This window comes from Mizuhopecten yessoensis, unplaced genomic scaffold, assembly GCF_002113885.1.
Source record: "Mizuhopecten yessoensis strain PY_sf001 unplaced genomic scaffold, ASM211388v2 scaffold917, whole genome shotgun sequence".
NCBI classification, from domain to species: Eukaryota; Metazoa; Mollusca; class Bivalvia; order Pectinida; family Pectinidae; genus Mizuhopecten; species Mizuhopecten yessoensis.
This window is the reverse complement of record NW_018403786.1, coordinates 911539-928718: the sequence shown is the minus strand read 5'-3', so window position 1 is coordinate 928718 and position 17180 is coordinate 911539. Positions and strand designations below refer to the sequence as shown.

Genomic DNA, 17180 nt, shown 5'->3' with positions numbered 1-17180 from the left:
TATATATATATACAAACATAAGTGTGTATTCACTGCGGACCGACTAACCGGAAATTGCGCCAGATTTGTAACGGGTTACCGGCATTTTCAAAACTGACAGAGAAAAGACAGCAGGCATAACAGATATAGACAGTGTGTTTGGATTATTTCATGGACAGACAAAGCCTAGTGAAAGGTGATGAGGGTAAGCTGTTTTATTCATACGATCATGTCTTATCTAAACTAATCTGAGCATCTGGCCAGTGATACTAAAATGTTTACAAGTTGATTGTGTACGGAGTGTTTATAATTTACAAAATAAGTGTGTACCTATATATAGTTACATCATTTTAAAACTAATATTCTGCACCTCATGTTGTAAAACTGCATGTTGAGTTCTTACATGATTTGATATTTATATCGAGAGTGGTGTGTTCTTACAGGGAGTGGTATATTGACTTTGGTTTGGTAACCAAATAGGCATAACTAAGTCATATGTAATGGAGTCTGCCCTGAGGAGGCTACTGTACATGTGTACAGTGAGGCCCTAATCTCTGCGGGTATGATAATGTGTAACAGGCTTATCATATATTGGAAGTTTCTTGTTGCATGTTACGCAGATAGAATCATACAACGAAACAGTTATTGCCATTGAGATCACACTTGGTTATGGGGAAATTAATATAATTTACTGCTGGTTATCGTGCACTCGCATGGCAATGTTTTCGTTAATGGTTTGGACAATAAATAAGCTGTGGATAAATAATAAGGATGACTGCAACACAATATGTCACATAACCATTCTGTATCACTCAATCAGATAAATACATTGTGTACCTAAAAACTTCAATGCCTTCTTTATTTTGTTTATTTTAGATCTCACAAAGAATACTAATATAGAATATGTAGTATATGTATATATAGTATATAAGTTATATGTGAATTTTTTTATAACACTGACAAATAATTCTATTTATTTCAGATGCTGTGACGAAAGTCAAACAGTTCTTAACAGAATTAGTGATGGCATAGCGATAACCACCTGAGAACGGCTTGATTAGTTATATATTATGAATAAATGTTAATATTTTCATGTTTTTCATGGTGTTTTTTTGTATATATTGCTGTTTTTTCTTTGATTTATAAGTATGCATGTATATATAGAAACAATATGCAATAAATGAAAAAAACTAGTTTAATAGCTACGAACTTGTTAAGACTACGGATGATTTCAAACTTCAAAACTGTAGTTATAATTAAGTTTAATATATCGGTACTGAAAAACTGCAGATTGACATCGGGCCAATGTCGGGAAAACATCGGACCAACATACACATGCTGTCTAGATACTGGGTAGAACATGGTTTTCATGTTGGAAAGACGTCGGATAGACATCGGGCCGATATACTTGCCGATAGTGGACCGACATCAAAACTTGTTGCAAATGGAAGCTGGTCAGATGTCGGCCCGTACTTAGAACCGACACTGGGCCGATATGGAGGACTGCAGATTTACATCGGGCCAATGTCGGGACAACGTCGGGCCAACATACATAGGTTGTCCAAATACTGGGAGTAATATGGTTTTTAGGTTGGATATACGTCGGATAGACATCGGGCCGATATACTTGCAGATATCGGGCCGACATCAAAACGTGTTGCAAATGGAAGCTGGCCCGATGTCGGCCCGCCCTTAAAACCGACACTGGGCCGATATGGACTCCGATATCGGCCCAATATCGGCCCGATATCTGTGTGCTAGCTGGGGGCCATTACAACAGTGTTAGAGGGCAAGTGTAATTATATAGGCTATAATTACAACTGCTCGACTATAATTACAACTGCCTGTTTCAGGTGTAGGAATATGTAAACAAACAAAATGGCCGCCTGAAATGTATTTTGAGGCAGGGCAAATGGTTTTTGCAGGAGTATGTCTTAAAAAAGAAAAATATGTAAATATAAAAAATACCTGGTTGTCTGGATGTAATTATTGTTGATATAATTACAAGTGGCCTCTGGCAAATAGCGGGTTTTATGGGATTTGCCAGAGGCCACTTGTAATTATATCAACAATAATTACATCCAGACAACCAGTTATTGTTTAAATGAATTAAAGATATTTAGTGATGTATGTATTCAGCGATGTGTATGTAATGTACTCGATTAGATTTTGGTATTTTTCTTTAGTGATGCATTTTCCCATGGAAGTTTTTATTAAGATATATTTTAGCTACGTATTACCTTGCATACATCTATGGTGGTATTAGATGCAGACATTCATTGGTCATTTCAGCGCTTCCACGACGGCCTCCGAAGGTGCGCTGGCTGAAGTGATCAGTCTCAACCTGGAACTGGTCAGCTTCGTCGCCATGTTTTCCGGGTGGTCTGATGCAGTGGACACAGCTTACACTGACCATAACCTGTGATGTTAAAGATCATTGCCACTGCTGCACACATCACTAAATTGCCCTCTTCCACTCTCTGTCTCGGATCCTCCAAACCACAGGAACAATGTTTCTGCTTCCTTGCCAGCTTTTCCACATACCCGTCTTCTCTCCTGACCCGTTACACCATAGACCTAAATTAACTTTACTTTAGGTCTCTGGTTACACCAAGAGTACCCAATGACGAGTGCCCCGCAAACCCTCTCCAGCCAACTTCTACAGGCATGCACCATGTCCGCCAGCCCCTCTAGATCTCCTGACAGGTCCTGACCATATCTTCATATTTGGCCATTAGCCAGTTTTCTCTTACCCTAACAACAGACTTGGGATTTTGACATGATAAGTGTCACACCAGACATCTATAGGTCAAAATGTCTCAAGTCTGGTGTTACGGCCAGAGGAAACTCGGGCTAATTTGGCCATATGCATCTTCCTTTTATGAGCTTCCTCAATCCTTTCCTCCCATTTACTAATTTGCGTTTAGATTTGGAGATATTTACTTCTTAGCGTGCACTCGTTTAGGCGTGGAAGATATTTCGTGATGCATGTTCTCCTTTACTTGTATAATTAAATATATTAAGTGTTAAATTGAAGAATTATTCATGTGTCGTCATACTATACTTCAGTGTCACTGTTGAGCCCTAAATCGACAAAACGGTCATATGATGCAGTAAAATGTTAACTTTGTTTATGCTTTTGCAACTACAAACCAAAAAACAATCCAATGGTGTTTCCTTACTTCTAAGTACTTCCACGGACTAAGATAATGATTATTTTTTAAAAGGTGGTCAACTCTGCTGGTGGACTATCAGTCCCCGGGGTTGATGGTACTCTGCTGGTGGACTGTCAGTCCCCGGGGTTGGTGGTATCCTTGCAGCTACTGGGGGACTGTCAGTCCCCGGGGGTGGTGGTACTCTGCTGGTGGACTGTCAGTCCCGGGGGTTGATGGTACGCTGCTGGTGGACTGTCAGTCCCCGGGGTTTGTGGTAGCCTTGTAGCTACTGGTGGACTGTCAGTCCCTAGGGTTGGTGGTACTCTGCTGGTCGACTGTCAGTCCCCGGGGTTGGTGGTACTCTGTTGGTGGACTGTCAGTCCCCGGGGTTGGTGGTGCTCTGCTGGTGGACTGTCAGTCCCCGGGGTTGATTGTACTCTGCTGGTGGACTGTCAGTCCCGGGGGTTGATGGTACGCTGCTGGTGGACTGTCAGTCCCTGGGGTTTATGGTACTCTGCTGGTGGACTGTCAGTCCCCAGGGTTGATGGTACTCTGCTGGTGGACTATCAGTCCCTGGGGTTGGTGGTACTCTGCTGGCGGACTGTCAGTCCCCGGGGTTGGTGGTATCCTTGTAGCTACTGGTGGGCTGTCAGTCCCCGGGGTTGGTGGTACTCTGCTGGCGGACTGTCAGTCCCCGGGGTTGGTGGTATCCTTGTAGCTACTGGTGGACTGTCAGTCCCTGGTGCTGGTGGTACTCTGCTGGTGGACTGTCAGTCGCCGGGGTTGGTTGTACTCTGCTGGTGGACTGTCAGTCCCGGGGGTTGATGGTACGCTGCTGGTGGACTGTCAGTCCCCGGGGTTGATTGTACTCTGCTGGTGGACTGTCAGTCCCGGGGGTTGATGGTACGCTGCTGGTGGACTGTCAGTCCCCGGGGTTGGTGGTAGCCTTGTAGCTACTGGTGGGCTGTCAGTCCCCGGGGTTGGTGGTACTCTGCTGGCGGACTGTCAGTCCCCGGGGTTGGTGGTATCCTTGCAGCTACTGGGGGACTGTCAGTCCCCGGGGGTGGTGGTACTCTGCTGGTGGACTGTCAGTCGCCGGGGTTGGTTGTACTCTGCTGGTGGACTATCAGTCCCCGGGGTTGGTGGTACTCTGCTCGTGGACTGTCAGTCCCCGGGGTTGGTGGTGCTCTGCTGGTGGACTGTCAGTCCCCGGGGTTTGTGGTAGCCTTGTAGCTACTGGTGGACTGTCAGTCCCTAGGGTTGGTGGTACTCTGCTGGTCGACTGTCAGTCCCCGGGGTTGGTGGTACTCTGTTGGTGGACTGTCAGTCCCCGGGGTTGGTGGTAGCCTTGTAGCTACTGGTGGGCTGTCAGTCCCCGGGGTTGGTGGTACTCTGCTCGTGGACTGTCAGTCCCCGGGGTTGGTGGTAGCCTTGTAGCTACTGGTGGGCTGTCAGTCCCCGGGGTTGGTGGTACTCTGCTCGTGGACTGTCAGTCCCCGGGGTTGGTGGTATCCTTGTAGCTACTGGTGGGCTGTCAGTCCCTGGGGTTGGTGGTACTCTGCTGGCGGACTGTCAGTCCCCGGGGTTGGTGGTATCCTTGTAGCTACTGGTGGACTGTCAGTCCCCGGGGTTGGTGGTAGCCTTGTAGCTACTGGTGGACTGTCAGTCCCTGGTGCTGGTGGTACTCTGCTGGTGGACTGTCAGTCCCGGGGGTTGATGGTACGCTGCTGGTGGACTGTCAGTCCCCGGGGTTGGTGGTATCCTAGCGGCGATAACGTAGCTTTCTGACGACGAGAGATATTTTTTTATATATTGCATGCAGAGGAGGCCGGGGATTAATATTAGTGCTAGTGTTAGCCTTTTAGCTGGATTTAATTATGGCACGGTTTGCTTTAAACAAAAATTGTCTGTTAGAGCCAAAAACGTCTATTATAAACGTTATTTATAAAGGATTTCTTGGGCACCTCTGATAGTATACATGTATTTTTTTCATTCGTTTGACCTGAAGTACTACAGATGAAATTTCATAATGAACTATTCCAACGTTTGAATTGGAAGAGTTCAAATGTGTCTTCAGGGGTTAATGAGTTAATAGACAAAAAGCTAATCTTATTTTACTTTCTGCATCTACAAACAAAACATTCAAATCAGGCACCATCTGTCTTCGTATTTCTTGTTAATATTCAAGCGACAAGTTTCACTGATGTCTTGAAGTAAGGGGTTTAATGTACACACCCTAAAAGATGGTTAAGTCACTCAAAATGTCAACACCATGGTAGGTCATAATTATCAGAAACATATAAAGCCAGTATATAAATGTCCCTGGTTATATTTAACGAATCCAACTATACATCATTATTCAGATCTGTAATTTGGTAATACTGAACTTGTACTATCCACGTTAACCTTTTCACCCCTATGTAACTTTAGTAAACTCTACCATACATTGATCTGGATGAGTCCATTATGGTATACAGTGTTGAAAGGGTTAACATAGCAAATAGTAAGTTATAGGGACTGCTGTCTTGATAAAAATAGTATATCAGCATTGTAACATGTCAGTCTTTTTTGTTTATCATTTAGACCTGCGTATTGACAACCACAGTTAACAAATTATCTAATCGTCCGGAAGTCATTTTAACACTATGTCATTTTAACATCATAGTGTAAAAGATAGCGATTCAATGATAAGCATTAAGGTACAATAGCAATGATCAAAACAAAACGGACCCATAGTCCCATTTATACATGTATTACATGTTATGATTTTATCATAAAATTATTTTTTAACCAAAGCATGCAGCAAACAATACAAGGTATTGTGTAGTTACATTAATACATTTATCACATAATGTACTGTGTTATCCTGTGAGTATACCCATGTCATATTTTTTGCGTATAAACCCACGTATTAGCCTATCAGCCCTATGATTGGTTGTAAGTTTCAAACATTGTTTCAATTGTGACGTCACGCCTAGGACAAGTACATGACGTCGCAGACTTGAGCATTGGAGTCAAAATGGCGGCTTTTTACATTTCACTGTTGCATGAAAATTGTCCTTTTACACGAATAAATGCAACAAATCTTGATTATGTGATAAAAAAGGATCTTAAACTCGTTTTCATTTCATATGAAATTTATGAAACTCTTCACGAATTTCAAAATTCTTAGACTCATTTCATAAATCTCATATGAAATGGAAACTTATGTAAGATCCTAAATATATTGTATGCTAAATGAGTACGATGGAAATAAAGCATTATTGCAGTAAATGGTTCACATTCGGTGCATACTAGATTTTAAAATCCGACACTTTCTGTACTTATTTTCGAAAACTTTTATTAATGTTTAACTAAAAATGTATGGTTTGTATAGAAATATTGATTTATTTGTTACTTTTATACACAGTCAATACTTAACATGAATTTAAGTCAAAATAAAATTGCACATGTAATATAAACGTAATATACTGTAGAGTAAAAGCTGCCATATGCTGCACTTTTGTATAAAAATCTCAAACAAAAATCTCTTTAGAGCATATGCTTTCTCTTTTTAGAACTTATGCTTTCTCTTTTTAGAACATATGCTAACATACTGTGGCGTTAATTAGATTTCAGAAAGTTTAAAACTAATTAACTTGTAATATAGACAATTTATATAAGGGAGATAACTCTTTAACAAATCTAAGGTTTATACTTATGATATGTGAAGAACTGCATATATATCCTATTACAGTTGAATTATTTACACAGCAGTGATAAAAAAATATTATGATATCAAAGTTTTACTCCATACACAAACAAAATCGCCTACGTTTCAACACAAGTTGGTCCCCTTGTCAAGCTATGACAGAAGCTTGAGTGATAACTTGACAAAGGGACCAGTCTGTGTTGAAACTTTCTTCTTCTGGTATTGAGTCGATCTCCTAATACTGGAGTGTAAATTGACTCAGGGCATGATTGATAAAACAGAAGGCTTCCCCAAATGATTAAAAACAGTTATGTTAAAACTATATAAAGGAACGGAGATTGCTAGTCTACCGGATGCTGTCTACCATGTTGCGACATGTTTAATACGTACATTCTTCGTGCATAAAGTAAAACTTTGATATACATGTATTTCAAAACTGATGAATTTTATTGAAGTAACCAAGGATTATAAGATTATATGTTGTACCATGTAAAGTGTAGCAGCAGTAGTATCATTATATCATAGCAACAGTAGTATCATTATATCATAGCAACAGTAGTATCATTATATCATAGCAACAGTGGTAACTAAGGTTTGTATCAAATACTACTCGAACATTGAGCATTTCTCATTTATTTCATGAAAATAGGAATGAAAATAATCTCAGTTCACATTTTTTTTACAGAAATGTGTGTCTATTCTAATTAAATTAACTTATCATTATAACAGCATAAACATTGTATGTTTTCTCAGTATTATCCACCCTATTACATACCACACAACAGTCAATTTTCACTCTTCTATAAAACCTCAAGTGATTCAGGCTATATTTCACATGTGTTTCAAAACTCTGTGGAACAGAGGATCCTGAGCAGTTTGGATTAGTGTAAACCTATTTCACGATGACGTCGATTGATGAACACAATTTGATGAAGCATAGACATGTATAATAGAATCAGCACCTTTATGAAGTAGAATTTGTGTCTCGTATGAAATTGTTGAAAAACATTTGTAACTTTCTGGAATGTATTATGCCAACATTTCAGTCTCCAGACTAACTTACTTATTCCAATGCTGTCTATTGGTGCTCATGTATCTTTTGTATCGATCTCAATGTTCAATTAAGTTCTGTTCTGTTGTAACTTCAGCAGAATTTGGGAGAAAAATACTTTTAAAACAAGGACAGGTGAGCTAAAAATTGGATGTGGAAATTGCTGCATTGGAAATTCTAACTGGATAATGACCATATCAATACATGTATATATTTTGCAATAAATTCACATATGATGTAGTATGTTTTAGTCCTAGTTATATGTGATGTATGTATTTGTTATCAATAGGAAAATATATAACTGATATACATTTAAACATCATATGTAGCCATTTCCATACATATCAGTATTAGAATGTTGACAAAAATATTTCAGTTTGGAGTACAGGTGGACCTGTCCAAACTGATTCCTTTTTAAATCAACATTTTTTTTATACTCTGTTTTTACATGAGAGCTTTCTGAAGAATCTATTACTAGTTTAAGATGATGTTGCATTGCCTTGATCTTACTGCAGCATTCAATTTAATCGAAAGAATGAACACTTACAACTTCAAATACTTTGTTTACATTTATTGAATGATCAGACTAAATTGACCAGAAGTAGGCATTGAAGAGTCTCTGTCACCCTAGTTTTGTATATCCTTCACTGACAAATCAATACATGTATTATGGAGCAGACAAGAAGATGACCTACCCCATTAGTGGGATCGGAAGTACCCCCAGGCAAGTGTGCAGTTTTCTGTTTGTTAATAACCCACTAGACTTAAATAACAACTTACTCCGACACTTTAATCAGTTTTTTTGCAAATCTTTCTGACAATCCATGATTACGATACATTGTTTACCATGTACACCTGATAATATGATTTAAATAGAGCACACTGACCCATCCCATCAGTTTACATTACATTGTAAAAACAAAACAAAGCTTTATGAAATTGGCAATACATCTGTTTTAAAGTATGACTTGTTTTAGAGAGACAAACAAATATGAGGAAAAATTTAACCTATGAAAACAAGTTTTAATGAGATTTTAAAAATATTTGAGGAAAAATAGTAAGATATGAATAACACCTTGCATGCAATAAAATAAATGAGTAATTAAAATAACAGGCACATGTAAATTAAGGATCATGACACACCTGAACTTGTACACAACCACTGTAAACTACTTTAAATATTAGTCAAGTGTAAAGGAAATCATAGAACACTGTACAGGTACTCAAAAGTCAACATGCACACATCATATAGGCAATATGTTTTCCACATCGGCTGTTTCTTACTATTGTATGAACACAGTGTTATTCAGTAAATCATTTGACACAATAAAATCAATATGTACACTTAAAAACATTTCATTTTATATTTAATCAAAACTGTATATATCCACATTTTCTATTTTTTACTTTTGTGTTTTGTGGCACATTTAATAAAATTAAACTTTTAAAAGAGCATATCACTATTACAATAGTTGAGGTAAAATCCAGAATTTTTACACAATTTTTACTTCATAAAAGGCTTACGATATATTAAACTTTAAATGTCATTGTTTCAAATATCTTGGTTTTGAATGTTAGAATAACTGTTAAAAATCTTTTAAATAAGCTGCAGACAAATGTGAGGACAAGTATAGCAGAGTGGGAATATTAAACAAACAACTCATTTGCTTTCCCTGATATTAAAACGTGGTTAAAATTATTTAATCGGGTAAAATGATCATTGTCATAAATCTGGCAGTATTTCAATATATGTTCTTTTTTAAAATGGATTATTATAAGACATATTTTCAATATAAAAAAAAATTTAAAAAAAAAACATATTGTATAAAGGAATTTTAAAGACAAATATTGAGATTACAAATTTTGACAAAGCAAATGACATAACTTTTTGCAGTTCAAGTTTATTTAGGAAAAATGGTGATAGCAAATCCAAAGCGATTGTATGGGAGGGAAAGGAAATTCTTTAGAGATGCATCACTTATCAAATAATGTAAAATAATTTACCGTCACACAATAACGCTGGGTGCATTCTGGATAATTTGATCACCTATATATTTCTAGGTAAGTAGCCTCCACCTTTCTTGCACTCAATGATTCTGGAATAACCCTTAACGTATGATTTCCTTAAAATATTTACCTGTAGATATAAATCAACATTTTAAAACAATATCATTTTCACCATAAACACCTTATATGGCACAGATTTTTGAACCAATTTAACTTGAGGGATATAGTCATCAAGATATTTCATTTTCTGCCGGTATTATGACTGGCTCGTCGTCGTCCTCGAAGCTATTGTCGGAGTAGAGGGGATATTTGTGGCAGCCCCTGAACCACGAGCATGTGTAGCGCTTTCTCATGTCCTTCACTTCTCTGATAAATAGTGGAAATATGCATACACCGGTCAGGAATGTCTGCAAAGAAAACGAATGATACGTTTAAAAGTAGAAAATACATATTAAAGTTTAAATGAGGTCCAGATGATTCAATTTTATTTGTTTTCTGATTCAAGTTTTTCACTTTCTTTCTTCCGTCAGTCCTGTAGATGCCCTTGTTTTTACTTAACATCTATCTCAGCTAAGGATGTCCTAGTTTTCGATTATCTATCACACTCCAAACTGGGAACACCATTGGATGAGGACAACACCAAGGTATTGGACAAAAGCATGAGATCCCGGAGAAAAGCCACCGACCTACGGCCAGTACCTGGCAACTGCCCCAAATAGTCCTCGAACCTGCGACCCAGTGGTGGAGGGCTAGTGGTAGCAGAATGGCAGACGCCTTAACCACTTGGCCACCGCAGTGGTGCATGGAACAACACCTGAACCTGTTTTATACCTGTGTGATTGTTGGTGACGGCTAGGTAAAGGTAGACTTACCATTATCATGAAGAAGACGAAAACTGGAACCCAGTTACCATTAGCTTCTTTTTGAATGGCTGGCACAAGAAGCTGTGAATGTAAATGAAATAACAAATGTGGATAACAGTTTACAAGCCAACAACCTGAAGCAACTCTCCACATGGCTGTTTAGGAAAAAAATAATCTCATACCATTATCCTTCATATATATAACTTTCTACAAACTCATTATAAAAATGTTTCAGTTTTTGAATCACAATTAACTATCATGTATGAATAATTGCATAAACATGTATTTACTTGAATTGTAGCTTTTTTTCAAGATTCAAAAATCATAAAAATGTATCTTTTTTATTCAAAATTGTTCACCTTCAGTATCGAGTACATTGCATGTTAAAGTTTTAAATATCTGAAATGTGTTTGTAGCTTCTTATTGATAACAAATATACAAAAACACAAACATTAACTTCTAAGTGAAAGACAGTATTATAAACTGACCTGGCCAATGGCTGCTCCCACACTGCCAGTACCGTCGATAATGCCGGTGACGGTTGCTAGGGCCTTCTGATTCCCAGCGACTGGGCCCTGTCGCCCTGGTAACATAAATATTAGATAATCTTTAATCAGATTATTTTTTTATTGACATTGAATGTTAACCTTCTGTATTGGAAACATGTAAATTTTGGTATATTTTGTTACTACATCTTTATTAATACATTTGCATAGTTTAATGAACCAACGAAAACCAATATTGACCATCACAAACATTCCATATGACATTTTTGATGGTATGTAGTACTGTAAAGTGAAAGCACTACTTTTTGTGGAGTTTTTTTAATTTCTTCAATTTCATGGGTAATCTTAATCCATGCATTCATAGATCCAAGAAGTACTTACAAGTTTGACATAAAGCAATTCTATGTTTTAGTGGGTAATCGTAATCCACAAATCCATGTACCCACGAAATGGCATTTTGTTGGAAAATGGGCCCATGAAAATATCTGCTTTCACAGTTTATATTGGGATGAGTTATTAGTTTATAAAATTGAACATATAAGATCGGTGGTGTTATGTGTACAACTTAACCGATATATTTCAGTGACTGTGAAATCATACCTTGTACATCAACAATTTAAATGTTTAAAGCGATGGCGAAAATTAACAATTCAATATGTTACAGTGACGAGTGAAATCTTACCTAAATCTGCCGCTATTGCTGCACTGATGAGGTTAGAGACGCCACCAACAAAGAACCCCACGACCGTCATCAGTACACCATTGATCACCAGACTGTTAGGAGATTCTGTAGAACAGATTTTAAACACATAAAGACACTTGTTTTTCTCCACCTTTGTGATAGCAAGACATTCTTTCTTTTCACATGTCTGAATTTTACATATTATTATATATATATCAACAATGTTTATCTGGGGTACATTCGCATATCCGGTTGGAACAGTTGAACCGGTTGAACCTGTAAAGAAAACGACAGGCACAGATCTGGACCGAGGCTGACCTCAGGAAAATTTGGTACGTGTAGATTGAGGGGTCCAGACGTACCTCGCCGAAACTAAAATGCTGACTATTGCCAGTTTGCGTGATTTCTTTCTAAAATAATGTCAAGCCACATGTAGTTTTTGAGATACGTTATGTAATTCAGTGGATGCGTGACAGAAGGGCATAATATTCTTGATACATTGTTTTTTATTATCCGAAACTGTGCATTTTTAGCTCTGCTTATAGAACGGTCCAAGTGAGTTCGTTTATCGTGGAATATTTCTACGCCACACATACCGTTTCAACAGGGATATGCGAATGTAGCCTAAGTCTTTTTTCTCATCTATAAAATATTTTTCTGCATTGTCAACATTATGTAATACAATGTATTGAAAAAACAGGACAGTAGATGCCGCACAAACTAATACTTTAGGTAAAGATTTTAAGACTCTTTCATGTCAAGTGGTGAAGGATAGCGAAATTCCATCCAAAGGGTTTTGGGCTAAAACCTGAAGCTTCCTGAGAGTTTTGTTCCAATTTCAAAAATCAAAGGACATGATTTCCCTATCCTACACCCCTGAGAACGAAAGTGTTTCTCTCTCATTCCAACAGCCAGAATTAGCTCAGAATCCATGTCAGAAAAGGCGCAACTTTTCCCCAGACCGTTTCGACAAAAACTAACCAGTCAGCAGGATGTAGCTAACCCATTTTTGTCAAACCTTATCTGTAAGAAAAATTAATCCCATCAATCTGACTATTTATTGTAAATATAATATCCGAATTTCTTTTTCATCTCAGCATCAGTTTCAACATCACAGCATCTGACTCTGACTTTTCTAAATCTCCTAACCTTACACCTGTTGTAATGTTAGTCACACATGTGAAAATAAATGGCCGTGAAAGATTGAAATTTCCAACAACCCTTTTTTTCCTGGAAATTTCTTCTGTAAACTAACAGGAATGAGAGAAAATTGTATTGCTATATATACTTGGATACTTTCGCCCTTTGCCATTGATATCCATATTAAACCTGCATTGATTTCGCCCGTCGTGTCTACATATGATAAAAAAAGACGAAAGTAAGCCCGCAGCGAAAGTTACAACATTACCCAATTTTCCGTGTATATATGTATATATTGATTTATCAAATACATACGACTGTATCCAAATAAAGACGGTATGGCCAGGACCAGCATCGGTATCACAATTAATGTCCTCTTCTCTAATCGGTCCTATTAAAAAATATATTAATTTGTTAACCGAGTGTATCATATCAAAAACTCAAACTTGTATATATAATCATTTCTAACACTGCAAGGCATTGGTTAACCCTTTCACCACTGTAAACCATAATTGACTCATCCAGCTGAATGTATGGCAGAGTCTACTAAAGTTACCTAGGGGTGAAGGGGTTAATGAATCTCTTCTGTACATGGGTTACCGATCATAAAAGCATTAAAAAACATTGCGTGATATTTTAATTTGTACATTTTGTTTTGTATTACTGTAATCTGAAAAAATCCGTATAAAAATTGGCACATATCTATTGATTTAAACACAACATTCCAGAATACCGGTAAATAAAGCATAATTTGAGGTATTTGACATATATCTAGTTACTGGAAAGTTAATGGTAGTACTTACTGATATAATACCAGCTATAGTTCCACCTGGAGAAGAGGGAGCAAAAGAAACCGTTAATTCATCAGACATATGAACATTACATTTTTCTTTTATGAAATGTATATATATATTTTGAGTCTGGTGTAGACTAAAGAGGATCACAACCAATCCTGTACTAGGAATCAACTTAACACTACATGTACAAAGAAAAGCAGTACATCAGTCTTAACTTCATATAGGAAACATTTCAATAGCAATGGCTCATTGTATCGGGATAAAATTATCCACAGATTTACCATCGGACTGAATTAATGCGAATGATTCCAATCCATGGCTTTAAATTAGTTTCTGTTGATATGCATCGTATAACTGTATAAGTATTAGGGCTGTCACAATATATCGGAAAACAGGTCATAGGTATATCGTATTGTACCACAATACCGAGATGAAATATTGCTGTAACGCAATATATTTTTAAAAACTTATTTTTATGTATCTCATTCAGCTTGGTGTTTTTACATTGCAAATTACTACAAATTCTAACAAATATGCCAATAAGCATAAAACAGGCTTCTAATAGTGGTGGAAATTACATGTGTAGTTCAAATTTTGTAATCAATGGTTGGTTTGACAAAAATCTTAAATCTATGTGATCCACACTATATATGATTACGTTTGATAACATTCTGACAACAACTTGATAGAAAATAGAACACATCCTTCCTATGACAATATATGGGGATACATATCGCAATTTATTCATTCTGTATTGCATGTGATACGCTCTTGGCATATCGTGACACCCCTAATACGTATAAACTATGGTGTGGTTTGTCATTTATTACTCTATATTTGTCATGCAGCACATAAATAATAACTTAAGCCTGTCCATGCATGCATGTAGCCAGTTTCTTTAACAAGTTCACCTAGCATAAAAATAATAATATTACCGGGTATTCTTAGTCTGGTAAATTCCAAAATCACATTAAAAATTCAGATATTTTTTGTTATTTTATTTATTTGATACACACATATATAAGAATACCACAGTAGGGACAGAACAGTATAATCTGTGTAATGCTAGGTAGCATCTATTAGAACTAACTGCATAATAATGCGACATATTTAGAATCCTTCTGATGCATTCTTGAAACAAAATATGTGAAAAACTGAAATATAACAAGACATAACAAAATTTTACTCATTAGAGACTAAAACTACAGAACTGTTTTTTTTTAAAAAGTATAAATGTTGACAAAGTTTCGTCGCAATTGAATAACATTTTACAAGTTATCTTGCAAAAAAACAACATGTGGATAGAAACAATCCAAAACCATAATACATGTATATAAATAATCTTTACCTATTATGCCACCAATGTCATACCATATTGACACTTTGTCGGCCGTAGACTCCTCCCATTTATATGAGTTGGAAAGGTAGAATGGAAGCCAGAAGAAAAACGAGTAGTTGACAAGCTTGAGACAGGCGTAGGCCAAGGAATACTGTAATGTGCAAGCAAAAAAAAATAAAAATTATGTACTTTGTACTGGATATCAAAAAATGTAGAGCAACATTTTACCTTGGTACATAACGGTTACCACATAGAGAAAACAAAGCTTTTATAACACTGTATCTCAATCACTAGGGAACAATTTTCCTTCATGAAAAATGGCACAATAAATCAAATATATTTGGTATGATTAATTAGAAAACTAGATCACTGACAGGTCAGGAATGACCATGAACTGTGCTTGGCCATATATAACCCCCATCTTGGCCAACCAGAAACCACAACAATCATTTTGGATTTCGTAATATTGGTTAAAACTCAAAAACCAGTAATTACCACCATGTATGAGCAAAAGTTAAAGTAATATATATGTTTCAGCTAACCAGAAGCAACAGACGGTGGCCATCTTGGTTTTGGGATCCAGGAAATATGGCAGCATTCTAATAGAATTAGGTATTATTAATAACAAAACAATGGCAAGTCTTAAAGGGTCATACCATGTAGTTTGGACATAACATCACCTCTCTTATATTTTGGAAAAAAATATTTTCTGTTAGAATTTTTCCAGGATCAGTTAACTTTCATCTTCTACTTTTGTCCTTCAAAAAAATGCATTGATCTTTGAGGTCAATATCTATTAAGATTATAAGAACACTGTAGAGAGTACATACCAGAGCCACTCCCGGGAGACACACTGCCTGTCGCATCGTCACAGCTTTGTCACGGTTCAGGGCAGCACCACTGACCTCGACATCAGAGCTCGATCCCAACAATGGTTCTGTGGATGAAAAAGTATTGTACAGTACAATTTTGTTTCGTTCACTTCACCCACTTAAAATCTTTGGTAAGTAATTCTGGTTTATTTCTGAATATGTCTTTGCTACAGTTGAATCCTAGGATTTTCATGGTGTATACCTGGACCCATACACTACAGTCTATAGGATGGGAATTTTCATTGGTACATAACTGTTCCATTGTTCTTATCTTGGAAATCTATCGTGTATCCACACAGTTGTGCTGGTCAAACAAAAGATATACTCCCTATTAACGTGTGCATGAAAAGAAAACCTATTCAATGTAAGTTCCCATCAGCTTTCAATCTTTGTGAGAAATTCAGAAGGGATAATTAATGCAGGAATAGACAGTTAGTACCCTTTTTTAAAATAGGAGTAAATATGCACTAGAGGTGTATGACCTGTCCAGTGAAGGCTGTTCATTATATAGACGCTTCAAATTGAAAATGAAAATAAAATAAATCACTCAGTTGTGGAACTGACGGAAGATATAAACATAATGGAATCAAAACAGATATTCATTTGGTAATATTTAGTTACAAGTGGGATTTCTTTTTTAACTGAAATAGGGGAAATTGACCCATACTAGGCCATAAAAAAAGCCTGCATATATCCATGTTCAGGTACAGGTAGAGGTACAAAGGTTCCTGCGAATTCCTCCAAAAATTGTATGGATTATTGTATGTGCTTATTGTATTAATTGTATATCTATGTAATGTAAAGTGCTTTAGAGGGGCTTATGTTAGCTAGATAGGGCACTATATCAAATGTTGTATATTATTAAAATATAATTGTGTTTACAAACTCACCATGCAGATTTGTTTTGTAAACTCTCTAAAATATATATGTCAATTCATATCTTAAGTAAAACACACTTCCAACATGTAATTTAGCATCATTCTTGTTGATTTGATATTGCTGTGGGAGTGGATCTTGTTGATTTGATATGGCTGAGGGAGTGGTTCTTGTTGATTTGATATGGCTGAGGGAGTGGTTCTTGTTGATTTGATATGGCTG

At 36.9% G+C, this 17180-nt stretch overlaps 1 protein-coding gene and 1 long non-coding RNA gene across 3 annotated transcripts in view; one reads left to right on the top strand and one right to left on the bottom strand.

Annotated features, from left to right (window-relative positions):
- Window positions 1-12: 12 nt before the first annotated feature.
- LOC110454299 lies at window positions 13-1075 on the top strand. The gene is made up of 2 exons (XR_002463364.1): window positions 13-184; window positions 962-1075. It is a non-coding gene; the product is annotated as an uncharacterized LOC110454299 (long non-coding RNA).
- Window positions 1076-6267: 5192 nt separating this feature from the next.
- The window catches only part of LOC110454740 (sugar phosphate exchanger 3-like), a 26061-nt gene continuing 15148 nt past the window's right edge, over window positions 6268-17180 (bottom strand). For both annotated transcript variants that reach the window (XM_021504423.1, XM_021504432.1), the window contains 8 exons: window positions 16041-16147; window positions 15220-15361; window positions 13878-13903; window positions 13390-13465; window positions 11935-12039; window positions 11235-11329; window positions 10756-10827; window positions 6268-10290 (listed from right to left, as the gene is read on the bottom strand). In XM_021504423.1, coding sequence (XP_021360098.1) covers window positions 10114-10290; window positions 10756-10827; window positions 11235-11329; window positions 11935-12039; window positions 13390-13465; window positions 13878-13903; window positions 15220-15361; window positions 16041-16147 — 800 coding nt within the window. In that variant the 3' untranslated portion in view covers window positions 6268-10113. The remainder of the gene's footprint in view (window positions 10291-10755; window positions 10828-11234; window positions 11330-11934; window positions 12040-13389; window positions 13466-13877; window positions 13904-15219; window positions 15362-16040; window positions 16148-17180) is intronic.